General features: G+C 52.7%; 1 protein-coding gene across 1 annotated transcript in view; it reads left to right on the forward strand.

Annotated features, from left to right (window-relative positions):
* The first annotated feature begins 1784 nt into the window (after positions 1-1784).
* The window catches only part of EIF3G (eukaryotic translation initiation factor 3 subunit G), a 51667-nt gene continuing 35212 nt past the window's right edge, over positions 1785-18239 (forward strand). Inside the window, exons 1-2 of the mRNA XM_078639912.1 lie at positions 1785-1932; positions 2021-2121. Coding sequence (XP_078496038.1) covers positions 1913-1932; positions 2021-2121 — 121 coding nt within the window. The 5' untranslated portion in view covers positions 1785-1912. The remainder of the gene's footprint in view (positions 1933-2020; positions 2122-18239) is intronic.

The following is an 18239-nucleotide window of genomic DNA, read 5'->3' on the forward strand; positions in this document are numbered from 1 at the left end:
TCGCAAGTTATTGGTGACATAATGCGCAACTTCGGCACAGGGCACCCATTCCGTGGATCTAGGGTGAACTATATTATTGGGATCAAATAGAAGGTTCCTAGGAACCTGACTATCGTCTGCCTTGTAAGCCGTGTGCTTAGTTTTCTTAAACTTCTTTCTAGGAGCTATAGAATCCACCTCCGAGTCTGAAGTACCAGGTGGCGTCGAGGAGGAATCCCCCGAGGTCTGAAAAGCCATAGAGCCATGGTCCCTCATCACTGACTTGGCCATCTCCGCTATCTTATGGGCCTGGGGTTGGTCTGAAGTATCCCCCTTACGTGAGGACTTAAACTTCCTCTTGCCCGATGTATGATGGGACTTTGTAAAAGGTTTTAACGCCTTAATCAGGGCCTTACTGACAGAGCTCTGGTCGTGGGTAGCCAGAGCCTCACCTAAATTCTCCTCCAGTTGTTCTTCCTCAGGCTCATATTGTTCATACTCATTAAATTCGACCCACTGGTCGCCCTCCTCGGCGTAATACGCCATATCCAAGTGAAAAAGGAGGTGAGGAGGAGATTAAAAGGGGGGGGGAGTAGCCCAGGGGTGTCGCCTCTACACACACACTAAGCAACCCCAGTTGCCAACACACACCACAGAGGCAGACCGATACGCGGTGGAAGGAGACCCCTTGCACACTAGGAAGCTCCCCTCGAGCAAAGCTCTACTCCGGACACGCTCCGGTCAGCGTTACAATGAGGCCAGGGATGTATGCAGTCAATAACGCGCCACACGCGAGGAGCCGGTAAACTCAAACGGAACTCGGCTCTTCGCGCATGCGCGGTAAACAGGGGGCACACACTCAACTGCTCCCTGTGCGCGGCGAAGCCGCGTCTGCCTCCTCCTGCTCCACCGCCCCCTAACGCGATCAGGCACACAGCGCACGCCGCAGGCCGGCGGACCGAGAGTGAAACCCGACGCTGAAAAACTCTCGCAAAGTCGCAAGTACAGAAAGCGCAGTCGCGCTACAAGCAGCCGCGCACTCGCGCATACACTTTATCTGAAATTTCAATAACACACACCATAAACCCTCATTAATACACAAATAAGGGAAAGGCACTTAACTCGCTGCTGCAGCAGCAAAGAAAGAGGGAGGTTCCGGTTTGACATGGACTATTATTGTATGGACTGGATAGTGATTGGTGCAGACTGATGGAGGGGGTTGTCCTTCCGGGGTCATGCAAGTTTAAAGTTTGTTATTGGCTGCTGTTTTGGTCAGTAAAGATAAGAGAAGCATAATCAGAGCCTCCGTGGACTGACATAGAATTGACAGAAAATAATACAAACCAATATCATACAATGTCCACATCTTAAATAAACAAGGTAATATGACTGTACTTATCTGGCTTTCAAAGCAGCAAAGAAAGAGGACTCAAAATTGATATGACAGTACTTATAACGGTTGCGCTATCATGATTAGCACGTTATATGAGACTATAAGGGTTACACAAGACATTTAATTTTGTCTTAATTAAGGTGATTGGCTGCTGATATTTTTACAGAGAAGAATAGAAAAACATAATCGGAGCCTCTGGTAATGACACAGAATTACAATTAATAACACGCCCTCGGTAACCACCACTTTTTGGGTTATATTTTTGGAGGAAACGTCCGCTTGAAAACGTTGTGCTCCACGAGGGAATCCACACAGAAAAGTAGTAAAGACTCTATTGCAGGACATTCTAATCCCTGTCTCTCTCTCGTCAAGGCATGTGTCCCATTCCAAAAGGGCGGCCGCCGTAACTAGCCAGGGTCATGGAGATGGAAAGGAGACTAGCTCCCACGCGAAGCCCGAGGTCCGCGCACGCGCGTGTGGTTTCCTCTTTGGGCTGTGTTCGTAGCATTGGGCTCCTTTTCCGAGGGCCCTCCCGCAGCCATGCCGACCGGCGACTACGAGTGAGTGGGAGACTGCGGACTATTTCGTTTCACGGGGAGAGGGGGTTGAGTGGAGCTCCGTGTCTTACCCCATCCCTCTCTTTTACAGCTCGAAGCCCAGCTGGGCAGACCAAGTGGAGGAAGAGGGCGAGGATGGAGAGTCGGGGAGCCTTCCGCTGCTCGCGTCCACTGAACTACCCAGCTCACCGGGTGAGTAGTACCAGGGCCGCGCACGTTACCATACGGGCCTTCAGAGAGTGACATGGTGTCCTGAATACATTAACGCGGGGACTATGCATCAGAGGACGGTGACACGAGGGATAGGGCACTTCGGAAAGAGACCTGGGACAGCGATTGGGACTTTTACGCCGTGCTTAAGTCGGATTAGTTTATGATATGAACGTGCAGAGAAGGGTAACTGTTGTGGTTTCTTTTAACGCAGCCCGCATAGAGGTACTGCGGGACACCTGTAGTCCACTGTTTTGGTCCATCTTTACTTTTAACCCTAGTAACGACAAGCAACTCCCTGTTACAGACAGTTTTCCAGTATATTGCGCCATTGATAAGGACATTTCGCGGCACACTTGTTTTTTTTTTTGCAGAAACTTACTTTAGTGACATTTAATAGGTATAGCCGTATAAAAAGGATTCTGAAGGGGGAAAACACATGGTGTGTGCTTTCCTAGTCGCAGCAGCATAAGGCTTCTCCTTTTACCGACATCACGGTGCTTTAAAAGAAACAAAATTAATGCAGGTGCTCACCTAATGGAGCTATGGACAGGGGTTTAGTTTGGGGCGGCTAGGTTTTTAAGTTTTTTAAGCTTTATATGGAAGAAATCTGCATGTATTGTAAGAATGTCTGAGAAGTGGACTAGAGAGAATTATCTCAACAATTATACATGGCAATAAATATGTGTCATCCTCTGTTCAAGCATACGTAAAGTCAACGTCTGGGCTCTATGGGGCTACCAACTCTATCTGAAACATTTAGTGACTTGGCAACCCTTTAACGATGCTTGAAATTGAGTCACCAAATTCCTGAGTTAAATAAATGGCAACATCCTAATAAATACATACTACCGCATTTGTACTTGAGGCCAATTTCTTTGGGGCGGAGTAAAAATAAAAATGCCCACAATCGCAGGCCATTCAGCCGATGCCGGGACTTGAACCGGATTCATCAGTTCCAAATGTGACAGCTGTGGCCATTTGGCCACACCTCCTTTGCTGGCCCCCATTTTTTTAGGTCTCGCGACCTATTGATGCGCGCATGCGCATCGAGCGGAGCGAGAATTCAAGCGGCGAAAACATCATGAAACCACCAGCTTTTTGCTGGCGTTTTCATGGCGTTTTCTTGCAGTTCATGTGAACCACGTGAGCAACATGCACGCGCATTCACGGCCAGGGCTTCTCCTCCCCTAATTATTCATGGCCGGCCGCAGGCCGGCCGTACTTTCACTTTCCCGCTTCTCCTCCCCTAATCATTCATTCCCGGCCGCTCACAGCACATCAAAGGGCTTCGCCCAGCGTGCGCTCTGCATTCTCTCCCCAGCCAGCTTCCCCCATCCCTCGCACCCCCTCCTCCTTCAGGCCCCCACCATTTGCTTCCTGCCTCAGCAGTCGGTAAGCCAGCTGGCGCTTCATGCTTTTACTGTAATTTGCTTGCAGGTAAATACATTTTTCACTTAAGGTGTGCGTTATTTTAGCAACAATTGCCTGAATATTTTTTTTTTCTTTTAGCCACACCTTTGATTCCCATCGCCGAGCTTACTGACCCCCGCCGCATGACGCTCTCAATCTGTTTCCATACTTTAATGCACTTCGAGCCCTGGTTACAATGAAGACGGGCACAATGAGCACAGAATGCAGAGACCGATGTAGCTTTCCATCGCTACTGTGCAGTGCAAGATGCAAACCAGAAATCGAAGGCAAATGTATCTCAAATACTTTCACACACTTTAAACGACACCCACTGCACACATCTTTCTATCGGCAGATTTACAGTCTTAACTGCAAAACAGCTTGACTCCATTTTCGGCGCACGTGGGTGGGATACGCGCCTTTCATAGAGTTCCCGCAGAAACATCGCTATTAGCATCACTGCCATTAGCACTCCTTCCCCTGCTCCGGAGTACGCGGTGGCTCTTAACATGGCACTGACAAAAGTTCCCTGTGGCTTTTCTGCCTCCGCCGCCCCCCAAGGTGGTTGCATGGATGTCTCTGAAGTGCAATCAGTGTGTTGGGACCCTGTTACAAACGCTCGATCCATTACCTGAATGCAAATCGTCATTAGTTCTTACTATATATCCAAGAGGATCCGTACATATCGTAGGAACACGATGAAAGACGGCAGCATCAACTCTTACTGCACTGCCTTGCTTCTCTGGCGCCTAACAATAGAACGGAGGGCCACTTCCCCGCCCCACACCTTCATGCGAAAACCGATCCAAATTCCATCTGCACAAACATTTGTCGATGTGGGCACCAACAAACCTGATACAACACTGTTAAAAATCAGACAGCAAGACACCACAGCTGTGACCTTTAAAGAGAAGGATCCCAACAGGTGGCAGCGGCAAACAAGCATTGGCATAGCCAATAGGTCTCGCTTGGGGACCTTATAAGTATTTAGTTACAAGGATATTGTGCTGCAAAACAAAATACTTATAAGGTCCCCAAGCGAGACCTATTGGCTATGCCAATGCTTGTTACCTCTTCTAACTTATATTAAAGTTAGTTGCATGAGGGATACTCCCTAACAGTTTGAATTAATGCAAGTTTTACGTTGCACAAGGCACGTATAACTGGCTAATACTCATGTTGCTTTAGCTGTACAACACTTCAACACATTACAGGCTAAACACAGAAACTGAGTGTAGCTGTCGTAGTTAAGAAAGTGTGTTACCTAATGCTGCAGCAATGGCTAACGCAGGGCTTGTATCCTGCAGTTTACTAGAAGCTGAAGACATTCTTAATCTTCTTATTCCTTCTAGGCTTCGATTAAAAGTCCTGGAGCTGTGTGGTAGTCCGGCTCGGCCAAGGTCCTCCAGACTTTTAGCTTGTGATTGAGGGTGGACTGTCGAGTTAATGCATCTGTTCACTTTTTAGGGCTCGGACTCCTCCCCACTGTAAGTGGGGGAGGAGTTTCGAGATCCTAATGTTATAAGAAAAAAAAGAAGTAGTATCCTTAGGGCCTTGGCGAGAGGAATTCCACACATTCCTTTGCGTTTTCTGTCATCTGGCCAGTGATTCGTCTTCCTTGTGTTTTGGTTTTAATAGGCTTGAAGTGATAGGGTAAATGTAGTTTTGTTCCGCCATTTTGGGCATATTTCATCCGTGCTCGCGCAAAGAAGTACATAAATTATAATTAGGAGCTGTCAGGGTGCCTCCGTTAGTGAATCCAGATGGCCGGGCGCGTTCACAATCACTGCCCTCGATGTTGGATGCCGCCCAGGACGTCACGGACTTAAGGTGAGAGCATCCTGCTGGGGGGGCGCTGTTGGGGGTTTGGGTTCGTCTATGAGGGGGGTTTTTGCGGGGCACTGGGTTGAGGATGGTTATATGGGTAATATTGCTTTCCGTTGCGGGGCGGGCCTCCAAGGTTGTTTGCACTTAGCAGTGGATATGTTCGTGGTGCTCGGTTGGGAACTGTTTACTGGGCAGCAGTTTTATGTTTATTTTGAGTGCTCCGCTACCGGTCTGTGCGTTTATTAAGTTATTTGTTCCTTTGCGGGGCGGGGTTTGTAGGGGAGCATGAAACCGTGAATCCCTTGGGCGCGTCTGTTTATTTAGTTAATGGTGCCTATTGCGGGCGGGTTTGTGTGAAGCATGCAGCTAGGGAATCCTTGTGCGCGTCGGATTATTTATTTAATTGTGCCTATTGCGGGGCGGGTTTGTGTGAAGCATGCAGCTAGGGAATCCTTGTGCGCGTCGGATTATTTATTTAATTGTGCCTATTGCGGGGCGGGTTTGTGTGAAGCATGCAGCTAGGGATCCTTGTGCGCGTCAGATTATTTATTTAATTGTGCCTATTGCGGGGCGGGTTTGTGTGAAGCATGCAGCTAGGGAATCCTTGTGCGCGTCGGATTATTTACTTAATTGTGCCTATTGCGGGGCGGGTTTGTGTGAAGCATGCAGCTAGGGAATCCTTGTGCGCGTCGGATTATTTATTTAATTGTGCCTATTGCGGGGCGGGTTTGTGTGAAGCATGCAGTTAGGGAATGCTTGTGCGCGTCTGTTTAGTTCTTTTATTTTTCAGATGGCGGGGCGGGTCGGATTATTTATCTAATTGTGCCTATTGCGGGGCGGGTTTGTGTGGAGCACGCAACTAGTGAATCATTGTGCGCTTTTGATTATTTAAATTGTTTCAATGCCGGTTTGTGGGGAGCAGGCAACTGGGGAACCCTGGTGCGCGTCTGCCTCGGGGACCGGGGGGCCAGGGTACTTCAGAGAGCCTGGTCCTTCCCGGGCTTGGTATTTCCCCCGGAATTGTGAACTGGGGGTGGCGGGGCTGCGGGCAGCAGGCCTGACCTGACTCGCGCGGTCGGGGAACTTTTCACTTGAGGGGTACCTTCTATTGGTGCACGGTGAGGATGTGGGACATACTATCTGGCTTCACCCTGCTGGAGGAGCGCTGTTGCTCCGGTGTTCGAATGAATTCACGGTGACATGGGCTTTGGGTGCCTGTGGTCCTTCGTCGGGTTAGGGGCCCAATTAGAGCCAGCGCGTCAGTCTCGTAAGGGGGAGGTAGTGAGTTCGGGCCTCACAGTTGGCATGTAATTGTTAAGTGTACTTGGGTCGGGGCCGCCATTGCCGGACAGGAGGGTCAAGCACACGGGCGGCCATTTTGTTGTGGAATGGCCATTGCCAGACATACGGGTCAAGCACCCAGCGGCCATTTTGTGGGGGAACGGTCAGTTTCAAAATGGGGGGGGGCGGGGTTGGGTGGCCATTTTGTTCACCTTTACCTCAGGCCTTCCCTGTGGTGCAGGGGCCTATACGTTGTGGAACTTAGTGGTTGGCCGGGTGCTCGCGTCTTACTTGGTCAGGGAGGCCTGGCGGGGCGGGGCACCGCGGGGTTAGCTGGCCCCATGTGTAGACACGGGCCGGTGACTTCAATAAGGGTTTCGTCGGTATAAAAAACGTCTCTTCTGCTCCGGCGGGCAGCTGACAGGCACAGAATCTCAATTTTATTGTTGCCCTATTGGTAGCGCTCGCAGAGATTTTTACTGCAGTCATACGGCGCGTGCACGACCTCGTGATTTAAATAAATATTTGAAAACCAAAAAAGGATGTGCATCAGTAGGTGGTGGATTTTACCCACGCAGCGAGCCCGGCATTGTCAACTCAATCGGCAGTACACAAATATGCTACAGGCAGCCTGGGAAAGGCAGTGACCGAGCGGTCCTAGCTCTGAGCGCCAGCGGCGGCGCCCCGCCGAGATGCGAACGGGAACATTCTGGCGGTGTTATACAGTGCCCGGGAAAAAACGGAGATGACAGCGAGCCTTTGATAGCTCAGTTGGTAGAGCGAAGGACTGTAGTGGAGCGTCTGTCAGCCTTAGGTCGGTGTTCAAATCCGGCTCGAAGGACTTTTTCTGCGTTTGGCACGCGGCCGCTGGAGTGGCGATGCAGAGTGGCAGAGTGGCGGTGCAGAGTGGCGGTGCAGAGTGGCGGTGCAGAGTGGCGGTGCAGAGTGGCGGTGCAGAGTGGCGGTGCGGAGTGGCGGTGCGGAGTGGCGGTGCGGAGTGGCGGTGCAGGGTGGCGGTGCAGGGTGGCGGTGCAGAGTGGCGGTGCAGAGTGGCGGTGCAGAGTGGCGGTGCAGAGTGGCGGTGCAGAGTGGCGGTGCAGAGTGGAAGAGTGGCGGTGCAGAGTGCAGAGTGGCGGTGCAGAGTGCAGAGTGGCGGTGCAGAGTGGCGGTGCAGAGTGGCGGTGCGGCGGTGCAGAGTGGCGGTGCATAAGAAGGACATCACAGGCAAGTGGTGCAATATTCGCACATTCACAAGGAGATCACTAGCAGTACAGTACACACCACATGAACACACTCCATAACACATAGCAACAATACATTGGCATTTACAATGCCATTAGCTCAAACTCAAATAAATCCGAGCCCGATTGCATTTCTAATGCTTGTTTAATTTGTATCTATTTATTAAAGATGTTGGGCTGGGTAGATGTTATAACTGGTGGTTGCGTTTTAAAAATGATGGTTGCTTGGTAGATGCTAGTGCAACAATCGTCCCTCACCAACACTCACTTGAATGCTGAAAAAGAGCTGACTAAAGTGTCATTGATAAATACATAATATAACACCCCACTTGGGGCCTGATTTGTATGTTAGCGGAAAGGGTACTCTGGTGTGATGGCGTTCCTCTCCACCAGCATTATGGTCTGCCCTCCCAATTTTAGAAACCGGGGGACCATGATTTGATGACTGCAGAGACAAACTCCACAGACTGAGTCAAGGATGTCGGATTTTTTGCCGGTATGTCTGTCCATCTGATTTAGATGGACGAACATATAGCCTCTTTCCAATGCCCATTGCCGCAAGGAAAAACCTTTCGATAAGGGGCTTTGAAAAGTGATCGGAGCCCCCTCACTATTGGAAAACCCCCACCTTGCAAGGAGGCCATTTTTTTTCTTTTTCAAAAAGAAAATCTAGCTTTGTTTTTTTTTTATAAAAAGAAAAACTTTGTATGCTTGCCGTACATTTCCGTCATTTTGACAGTCGTATGGCAACTTTACAGTGCATTGGCAGGAAAGTTCGAGCCAGATGCCTGGCTCTGCTTGAGGTATTCTTGAAACAATGAGCCAAGAAATAACCAAGCTTTAACAGGAGGCGATGTATCTTAGTGGATACAGCTGCCACCCATGTAACATTCGGAACCATGTTCAAATCCTGACATCTGCTCAGCATCCTGTGAATCCCATCACATGTTCCTGTACTGTAAAAAGAAAGTTTAACATTGTTTTTGTCTATGATGCTCCCTTATGTCCTTTGGCTACGTTTACACTATGTAAACTGCCAAAAATAATATGTGGATTCTGCCTGTCACCCATGCGCTAATCTCATCCTCTGAGACTTAAGAACAAAGCATTAGCCTTTGATGTCTTAAAGAGATTCCCATCTAGTGGCTTTATTGCACAGCGTGAAACTGAAAAACCTGGGATCATTCGTGGCTTCCCTATTTGACGAAATTGTGTGATCTTAGGCAAACACTTAATTTCAATGAGTGTTATTTTTGTTCTTTACGACACTAGAGCACCTTCAAATATATGAATTCAGGATGTGTGCTATAGAAAAAACTTTCTTGTGTTTGATGTAATAACCTATAATGTTTTTTCAACTATAATAAGAATCCAGAACACAGATAGTGAACCAAGAGGCAAGTCAGTTGTGTATTTTCTAAAAGAATTGCCATCTGGGTGGGACCAGGAATGTTTCTCAATGCATGTTTGAAAACTCCATTTTAATCAATACTTCTCAAAGCAGACCAATAATCTGATGTACTAAAGTGAAGCATCTGAAGGAGCGGATTGGGGAGCGGGGGGCGGAGGGGAGGGAAAAGCGAGGAATAGTAAAACAATAGTTTAAAAATAGCAGACCATACCTCATAAAAGCTTGTACTTGTCTTCTGGAAACTCTTTAAAAAAGATGCTGATACTGGCCTGGCTCTTTTGCTTTCCCCTGTCCCTGAAGCAACTCCAGTGAAAGTGAAAAGGAGAAAGAACCGAGGAAGGACATGTTAAATTATTGAAAACACATTTATGGTTGTGGGCAGACAGCTAAGAGACATGCCGTTCTGTCATCTCACAGAGGATCATAATAGCGTGGTGGTATTTAGGGCAACTAGGCAGCCTGCATTAAAACAATACCTAAATCCAGGAAGCTTCGCTTAAACTTTTTCACAGCACTGGGGCATGAAATTGTGGGCATTCCGCACATTGGCTATTTTTGCAGTAAATATGCGATTTGGGAAACGCTGGGAGATCTGCTTTGAGCTGTAAAAGTGCACAGTGCCGCTTCAAAAGTGTTAAGTCTAAATGCAAATCTTGCCACTTGCTGATAAACGGCCATTATTGTGTGAATAAAAACCACGTCGGGACCTTTACTGGGAATTACTTTTTCCATTGAGCTGGTTTCTAAGTGCTGTTACATTGTCAGATCAGTGGACAGAGGTACAGGAGAGTAGAGTATGATTCACTCAGTTTGTTAAAATAACCGACTTGAGAATGCAGCACACTAATACCTGCTGCAAAGGCTATACATTTACCATTGTATTGTATTTTGGTGCGTATACACACTTCTCCACTCCTCCAGGTAATATCATGTCTGTTTTTTACCATGAACTTACTAGCAGCTTTTACATTGATCCCAGATACTCTCTTGCCAAAAGGGAGCAAAGCAATCAGTTAAACAAGCATTGGAAATGCAATAGGTCTCGCATTAGAAAAGTTGGAGTTATTGGTCTTGTAAATAACATATTTTATTTATTTGTTGGTTTTTAAAATTGCTAAATTGATGGCTTTGTCATTTACAATGCCAATAGTTATAACTTTCGCGAATGTGACACCTATAGCATTCGGAATGCAACATGTTTGTATTTACGTGACTTAGATGGCAGCTCTGGTCGTTAGGCCACATCTCTAGAGAGCAGGAGAGTGCAGCAGGGGAGAGAAGCACAGCAATGCAATAGGTCTCGCATTAGGAAAGTTTGAGCTATTGGTATTGTAAAGCACACATTTTTTATTTATGTGCTTGTTTTGAAAATAGCGAAATTAATAGCTTTGTTATTTACAATGCCAATAGTTTTATCTTTCGCAAATGTGACACCTATTGTAACACAATATGTGTTGTGAGGGTGAGTGAGGGTTAAGTTGAGGGTGAGGGGTTGAGGGTGAGTGAGGGGTTGAGGGTGAGTGAGGGTGAGGGTGAGGGTGAGTGAGGTTGAGGGTGAGTGATGGTGAGGGTGAGGGTGAGTGAGGGTGAGGGTGAGTGAGGGTGAGTGAGGGTGAGTGAGGGGTTGAGGGTGAGTGAGGGGTTGAGGGTGAGTGAGGGTGAGTGAGGGTGAGGGGTTGAGGGTGAGTGAGGGTAAGGGTGGGTGAGGGTGAGTGAGGGTGAGGGTGAGTGAGGGTGAGTGAGGGTGGGTGAGGGGTTGAGGGTGGGTGAGGGGTTGAGGGTGGGTGAGGGTGAGTGAGGGTGAGGGTGAGTGAGGGTGAGGGGTTGAGGGTGAGGGTGAGTGAGGGTGAGGGGTTGAGGGTGAGTGAGGGCGAGTGAGGGGTTGAGGGGTTGAGGGTGAGGGGTTGTGGGTGAGGGGTTGAGGGGTTGAGGGTGAGTGAGGGTGGGTGAGGGGTTGAGGGTGAGTGAGGGGTTGAGGGTAAGGGGTTGAGGGTGGGTGAGGGTGAGGGGTTGAGGGTGAGGGGTTGAGGGTGAGTGAGGTTGAGGGTGAGTGAGGGTGAGTGAGGGGTTGAGGGGTTGAGGGTGAGTGAGGGTGAGGGGTTGAGGGTGAGGGGTTGTGGGTGAGGGGTTGAGGGTGAGGGGTTGAGGGTGAGTGAGGGGTTGAGGGTGAGGGGTTGAGGGTGAGTGAGGGTGAGGGGTTGAGGGGGTGAGGGTGAGGGGTTGAGGGTGAGTGAGGGTGAGGGGTTGAGGGTGAGGGGTTGAGGGTGAGGGGTTGAGGGTGAGGGGTTGAGGGTGAGGGGTTGAGGGTGAGGGGTTGAGGGTGAGGGTGGGTGAGGGTGGGTGAGGGTGAGTGAGGGTGAGTGAGGTTGAGGGTGAGTGGTTGGGGTTGAGGGTGAGTGAGGGGTTGAGGGTGAGTGAGGGGTTGAGGGTGAGTGAGGGTGAGGGGTTGAGGGTGAGTGAGGGTGAGGGGTTGAGGGGGTTGAGGGTGAGTGAGGGTGAGAGGGTGAGTGAGGGTGAGAGGGTGAGTGAGGGTGAGGGGTTGAGGGTGAGGGGTTGAGGGTGAGGGGTTGAGGGTGAGGGGTTGAGGGTGAGGGGTTGAGGGTGAGTGAGGGTGAGGGGTTGAGGGTGAGTGAGGGTAAGGGTGGGTGAGGGTGAGTGAGGGTGAGGGTGAGTGAGGGTGAGTGAGGGTGAGTGAGGGTGGGTGAGGGGTTGAGGGTGGGTGAGGGTGAGTGAGGGTGAGTGAGGGTGAGGGGTTGAGGGTGAGTGAGGGTGAGGGTGAGTGAGGGTGAGGGGTTGAGGGTGAGTGAGGGGTTGAGGGTGAGTGAGGGTGAGTGAGGGTGAGGGTGAGTGAGGGTGAGGGGTTGAGGGTGAGGGGTTGTGGGTGAGGGGTTGAGGGTTGAGGGTGAGGGGTTGAGGGTGAGTGAGGGTGGGTGAGGGGTTGAGGGTGAGTGAGGGGTTGAGGGTAAGGGGTTGAGGGTGAGTGAGGGTGAGGGGTTGAGGGTGAGGGGTTGAGGGTGAGTGAGGGTGAGGGGTTGAGGGTGAGTGAGGGTTGAGGGTGAGTGAGGGTGAGGGGTTGAGGGTGAGTGAGGGTGAGGGTGAGGGGGTGAGGGTGAGTGAGGGTGAGGGGGTGAGTGAGGGTGAGGGTGAGGGGTTGAGGGAGGGTGAGTGAGGGTGAGTGAGGGTGGGTGAGGGTGAGGGGTTGAGGGTGAGGGGTTGAGGGTGAGGGGTTGAGGGTGAGGGATTGAGGGTAAGGGATTGAGGGTGAGTGAGGGTGAGGGGTTGAGGGTGAGTGAGGGGTTGAGGGTGAGTGAGGGTGAGGGGTTGAGGGTGAGTGAGGGTGAGAGGGTGGGTGAGGGTGAGTGAGGGTGAGGGGGTGAGGGGTTGAGGGTGAGTGAGGGTGGGTGAGGGTGAGAGGGTGAGTGAGGGTGAGTGAGGGGTTGAGGGTGAGGGGTTGAGTGAGGGTGAGTGAGGGGTTGAGGGTGAGGGGGTGAGGGTGAGGGGTTGAGGGTGAGGGGTTGAGGGTGAGGGGTTGAGGGTGAGGGATTGAGGGTGAGGGATTGAGGGTGAGTGAGGGTGAGGGGTTGAGGGTGAGTGAGGGGTTGAGGGTGAGGGGTTGAGGGTTGGTGAGGGGTTGAGTGAGGGTGAGGGGTTGAGGGTGAGGGGTTGAGGGTGAGGGGTTGAGGGTGAGTGAGGGTGAGGGTGAGTGAGGGTGATGAGTGAGGGTGATGAGTGAGGGTGAGGGGTTGAGGGTGAGGGGTTGAGGGTGAGTGAGGGTGAGGGTGAGTGAGGATGAGGGGTTGAGGGTGAGGGGGTGAGGGGTTGAGGGTGGGTGAGGGGTTGAGGGTGAGTGAGGGTGAGGGGTTGAGGGTGAGGGGTTGAGGGTGAGTGAGGGTGAGGGGTTGAGGGTGGGTGAGGGTGAGTGAGGGGTTGAGGGTGAGGGTGAGTGAGGGGTTGAGGGTGAGGGGTTGAGGGTGAGTGAGGGTGAGGGGTTGAGGGTGAGTGAGGGTGAGGGGTTGTGGGTGAGGGGTTGAGGGTTGAGGGTGAGGGGTTGAGGGTGAGTGAGGGTGGGTGAGGGGTTGAGGGTGAGGGGTTGAGGGTAAGGGGTTGAGGGTGAGGGGTTGAGGGTGAGGGTGAGGGGTTGAGGGTGAGGGTGGGTGAGGGGGTGAGGGGTTGAGGGTGAGTGAGGGTGAGGGGTTGAGGGTGAGGGGTTGAGGGTGAGTGAGGGTGAGGGGTTGAGGGTGAGTGAGGGTGAGGAGTTGAGGGAGGGTGAGGGTGGGTGAGGGAGGGTGATGAGTGAGGGTGAGTGAGGGTGAGGGTGAGTGAGGGTGAGTGAGGGGTTGTGGGTGAGGGGTTGAGGGTGAGTGAGGGTGAGGGGTTGAGGGTGAGGGGTTGAGGGTGAGGGTGGGTGAGGGGTTGAGGGTGAGTGAGGGTGAGGGTGAGTGAGGGTGAGGGAGTGAGGGTTGAGGGTGAGTGAGGGTGAGTGAGGGTGAGGGGTTGAGGGTGAGTGAGGGGTTGAGGGTGAGTGAGGGTGAGTGAGGGTGAGGGTGGGTGAGGGTGGTGAGTGAGGGTGAGTTAGGGTGAGGAGTTGAGGGTCAGTGAGGGTGATGAGGGTGAGGGTGGGTGAGGGTGAGTGAGGGGGTGAGTGAGGGTGATGAGTGAGGGTGAGGGTGAGTGAGGGGTTGAGGGTGAGGGTGAGGGTGGGTGAGGGTGAGTGAGGGTGAGGGAGGGTGAGTGAGGGTGAGTGAGGGGTTGAGGGTGAGGGGGTGAGGGTGAGGGTGAGTGAGGGTGAGGGGTTGAGGGTGAGGGTGGGTGAGGGGTTGAGGGTGGGTGAGGGGTTGAGGGTGAGTGAGGGTGAGAGGGGTTGAGGGTGAGTGAGGGGTTGAGGGTGAGTGAGGGGTTGAGGGTGAGTGAGGGGTTGAGGGTGAGTGAGGGGTTGAGGGTGAGTGAGGGGTTGAGGGTGAGTGAGGGTGAGGGTGAGGGGTTGAGGGTGAGTGAGGGGGTGAGGGTGAGGGGTTGAGGGTGAGTGAGGGGTTGAGGGTGAGTGAGGGGTTGAGGGTGAGTGAGGGGTTGAGGGTGAGTGAGGGAGGGTGAGTGAGGGTGAGGGGTTGAGGGTGGGTGAGGGGTTGAGGGTGAGTGAGGGTGAGGGGTTGAGGGTGAGTGAGGGGTTGAGGGTGAGTGAGGTTGAGGGTGAGTGAGGGTGAGTGAGGGAGGGTGATGGTGAGGGGTTGAGGGTGAGTGAGGGTGTGGGGTTGAGGGTGAGTGAGGGGTTGAGGGTGAGGGGTTGAGGGTGAGTGAGGGTGAGGGGTTGAGGGTGAGTGAGGGTGAGGGGGAGGGTGAGGGAGGGTGAGGGTGAGGGAGGGTGAGGGGTTGAGGGAGGGTGAGGGGTTGAGGGTGAGTGAGGGTGAGGGGTTGAGTGAGGGTGAGGGGTTGAGGGTGAGGGAGGGTGAGGGGTTGAGGGTGAGGGGTTGAGGGTGAGTGAGAGTGAGGGTGAGTGAGGGGTTGAGGGTGAGTGAGGTTGAGGGGTTGAGGGTGAGTGAGGGTGAGTGAGGGGTTGAGGGTGAGGGTGGGTGAGGGTGAGTGAGGGTGAGGGGGTGAGGGTGAGTGAGGGTGAGGGGTTGAGGGTGAGTGAGGGTGAGGGGTTGAGGGTGAGTGAGGGTGAGTGGGGTTGAGGGTGAGTGAGGGTGAGGGGTTGAGGGTGAGTGAGGGTGAGGGTGAGAGGTTGAGGGTGAGGGGTTGAGGGTGAGTGAGGGTGAATGAGGGTGAGTGAGGGTGATGGGTTGAGGGTGGGTGAGGGGTTGAGGGTGGGTGAGGGGTTGAGGGTGGGTGAGGGTGAGGGTGGGTGAGGGTGAGTGAGGGGTTGAGGGTGGGTGAGGGGTTGAGGGTGAGTGAGGGTGAGGGGTTGAGGGTGAGTGAGGGTGAGTGAGGGTGAGGGGTTGAGGGTGAGGGTGAGTGAGAGTGAGGGTGAGTGAGGGTGAGTGAGGGTGAGTGAGAGTGAGGGTGAGTGAGGGTGAGTGAGGGGTTGAGGGTGAGGGGTTGAGGGTGAGGGGTTGAGGGTGAGGGGTTGAGGGTGAGGGGTTGAGGGTGAGTGAGGGGTTGAGGGTGAGTGAGGGGTTGAGGGTGAGTGAGGGGTTGAGGGTGAGTGAGGGGTTGAGGGTGAGTGAGGGGTTGAGGGGGAGTGAGGGTGAGGGGTTGAGGGTGAGGGGTTGAGGGCGAGTGAGGGTGAGGGGTTGAGGGTGAGTGAGGGTTTGAGGGTGAGTGAGGGTGAGGGGTTGAGGGTGAGTGAGGGTGATGGTGGTTGAGGGTGAGTGAGGGTGAGGTTGAGGGTGAGTGAGGGTGAGGGGTTGAGGGTGAGTGAGGGTGAGGGTGAGTGAGGGTGAGTGAGGGTGAGTGAGGGTGAGGGTGAGGGCGGGTGAGGGGTTGAGGGTGAGTGAGGGTGAGGGAGGGTGAGGGTGAGGGGTTGAGGGTGAGTGAGGGGTTGAGGGTGAGTGAGGGTGAGTGAGGGTGAGTGAGGGTGAGGGTGAGTGAGGGTGAGTGAGGGGTTGAGGGTGAGTGGGGTTGAGGGTGAGTGGGGGTGAGGGTGAGTGAGGGTGAGTGAGGGTGAGGGGTTGAGGGTGAGGGTGAGTGAGGGTGAGGGGTTGAGGGTGAGTGAGGGTGAGGGTGAGTGGGGTTGAGGGTGAGTGAGGGGTTGAGGGTGAGTGAGGGTGAGGGGTTGAGGGTGAGTGAGGGTGAGGGTGAGAGATGAGACGGTCTTTGAGGCGCCTCTGCTGTATTTGCATTTGGTAAAACAGCCTTAATGATGTGTTGAGAGGCGCCCCCCTGCCATTGTTGCAGGCCGCCGTGTGGGGGCCTGCTAAGTGTACGGGGAGGGGGCAGCAAGCACAATTTATGGTGTCTAAAGCGACCCTTTCCTGAGAGACAGCCCTGGAGACAGAGGATGTTTATTTCAAGGAAGTCCAGCGGCCTTCGCGTCTGGGCAGCATTTAGTAAAAAAACAACAAAAAAAAGTACAAATATTTAGAAGCATTTACATATGCATTTAATCCATCGTGCAAGTCTCTCATTGCACGCGGGTGGAATGTTTGTCTACTTGCTGTTTATTTTTGGCATCAACAGATGCAGGGAGGGTGACGCTCTGTGAAGGAGTGCAGCGTGGGACCCGTGGTGTACGTGGCTGTTAAGTAATGTTTCGGCTGAGATAACATTGCAAAGGCTGACGCATGGATGGTTCAAAACAGGCGCAATAACAAAACGTGAATAGTGCGCATATAGTAGTTACTGCAACAAAACCTACAAAACCGCATAAAACCTAATTAAAAAAAAAAGAAAAAAGAGACAGGCTGTTATAAACAATGGAATTTACACACGTGCTTGTTGGTGATGTATTCGCCTACGCCTACATCACTTATAAAACAAGACGGATTGAAGGCAGAGAAGGGGGGGAGGAGAAATGCGACATGGCGGGCAGGGGAGGGGGCGGAGTGGGGAGAGGGTGTTAAGCAGCAGGGGCCTTTGAAGTGAAGCTAAGCTTCACTTCAAAGGTGTGGGAGGAGTGCGGCTCAGGGAACAGATGGCGATTTGGTGATGTGCACGCGCATTTTAGGTCAATGCGCAAGCGCATTGACCTAAAAGCCACGGGCACAGCACCAAATCGCCGCAGTTAGGTAAACTTTGTTTAAAGCCCTATAGTCTCGCTCTGCTCAATGCGCATGCGCATTGACAGGCGAGACCTAAAAAGGATTGCCCAAGAGCACACAATTTGGCCAAATGGGGGGCCAAGATTAAATGAAGTCTCCCAGGTCCACATTTCCCACTAGACCACAACTGGGGTGGCATGATTCTGATGGCAAGGCCAAGTGGCTGCTCTTCACAGGGAAGTGTCACTGTGTTGTGGCCCTGCCCACTTTTAGAATACAGTGTTTATTTCCGCCTAAGACTAGTTGTACATTTTCTGAACAAGTCTTTCAAAAGTTGCAATAGCGAGCAGGCCAGGCTTACTCGAAGAGGTAGTGAAGAGATGAGAACTCAAGTATAAATTGTGATCACATTCAGTAAGCTAAATCTCCTGTTGAGGTATATTTTTAGGTCGAGCTGGAGTTAGCATCCAAAGGATGCGTCCAGCTGGAGACCTAATGTTGCCTGTCTCGGGGAAGGAAGGACAAGAGGGTGCCACGCGCTTCTCTTGTCCTGGATTTCACTGCGTGCACGCGCACCCACACTCACGCATGCGCACATACACAGCCACACCGCCACTCACGCATGCGCACATACACAGCCACACGCATACACAGGCACACCCCCCCCCGTCGCCGCCGCCGCACCTACACGCACACACAGACCCCCCCCCCCCACACACACACACACACACACACACACACACACCAGCGCACACAGACACACGCGCGTACACCCCCTCCCCTCCCACTTACCGGGCTCTTTCGGCGTGTTCCGTGTCTCCTCTGCAGCGCTGGTCGGGCACTCACCGGGCTGTTGCTGGGGATCAGGCTCCTCTCTGCGGCAGTCTAGTCTCGTCGCGGCACCAGGGGGCAGGACTTCACTTCCGGGGCTCCCTCCAGCATCTGGGAGCCCCGCAACACTCTGGCTGTTTTGCTGTTGGCAGCCCCGGGCTGCGGAGAGGCCATCAGTCGGCCGGCTTCACTTCTTCCTCGGCGGCGGGCGGAACTTCCTGCCGGATTGCAGGCCCGCCCCGTCTCGGCCAAAAGTGCCTGACTTCCGGTTTACACGGAGCAGGGCTGCGGCGGTGATTTCTTTCGGGGGCAAGAATCCACCCCAATTCCAGGTCTGGGTTCTGCCCATGTGCAGAGAGACGCTCTCACAGTATCTTCTGAAACGTTTACTATACATAAAACTGAAGCCAGAGATGCGTAAAGATGAATTTCTTGAGCGTGACAAGTGCGCGATATTTCTCC

Source organism: Lissotriton helveticus, chromosome 1_1 (genome assembly GCF_964261635.1).
Source record: "Lissotriton helveticus chromosome 1_1, aLisHel1.1, whole genome shotgun sequence".
NCBI classification, from domain to species: Eukaryota; Metazoa; Chordata; class Amphibia; order Caudata; family Salamandridae; genus Lissotriton; species Lissotriton helveticus.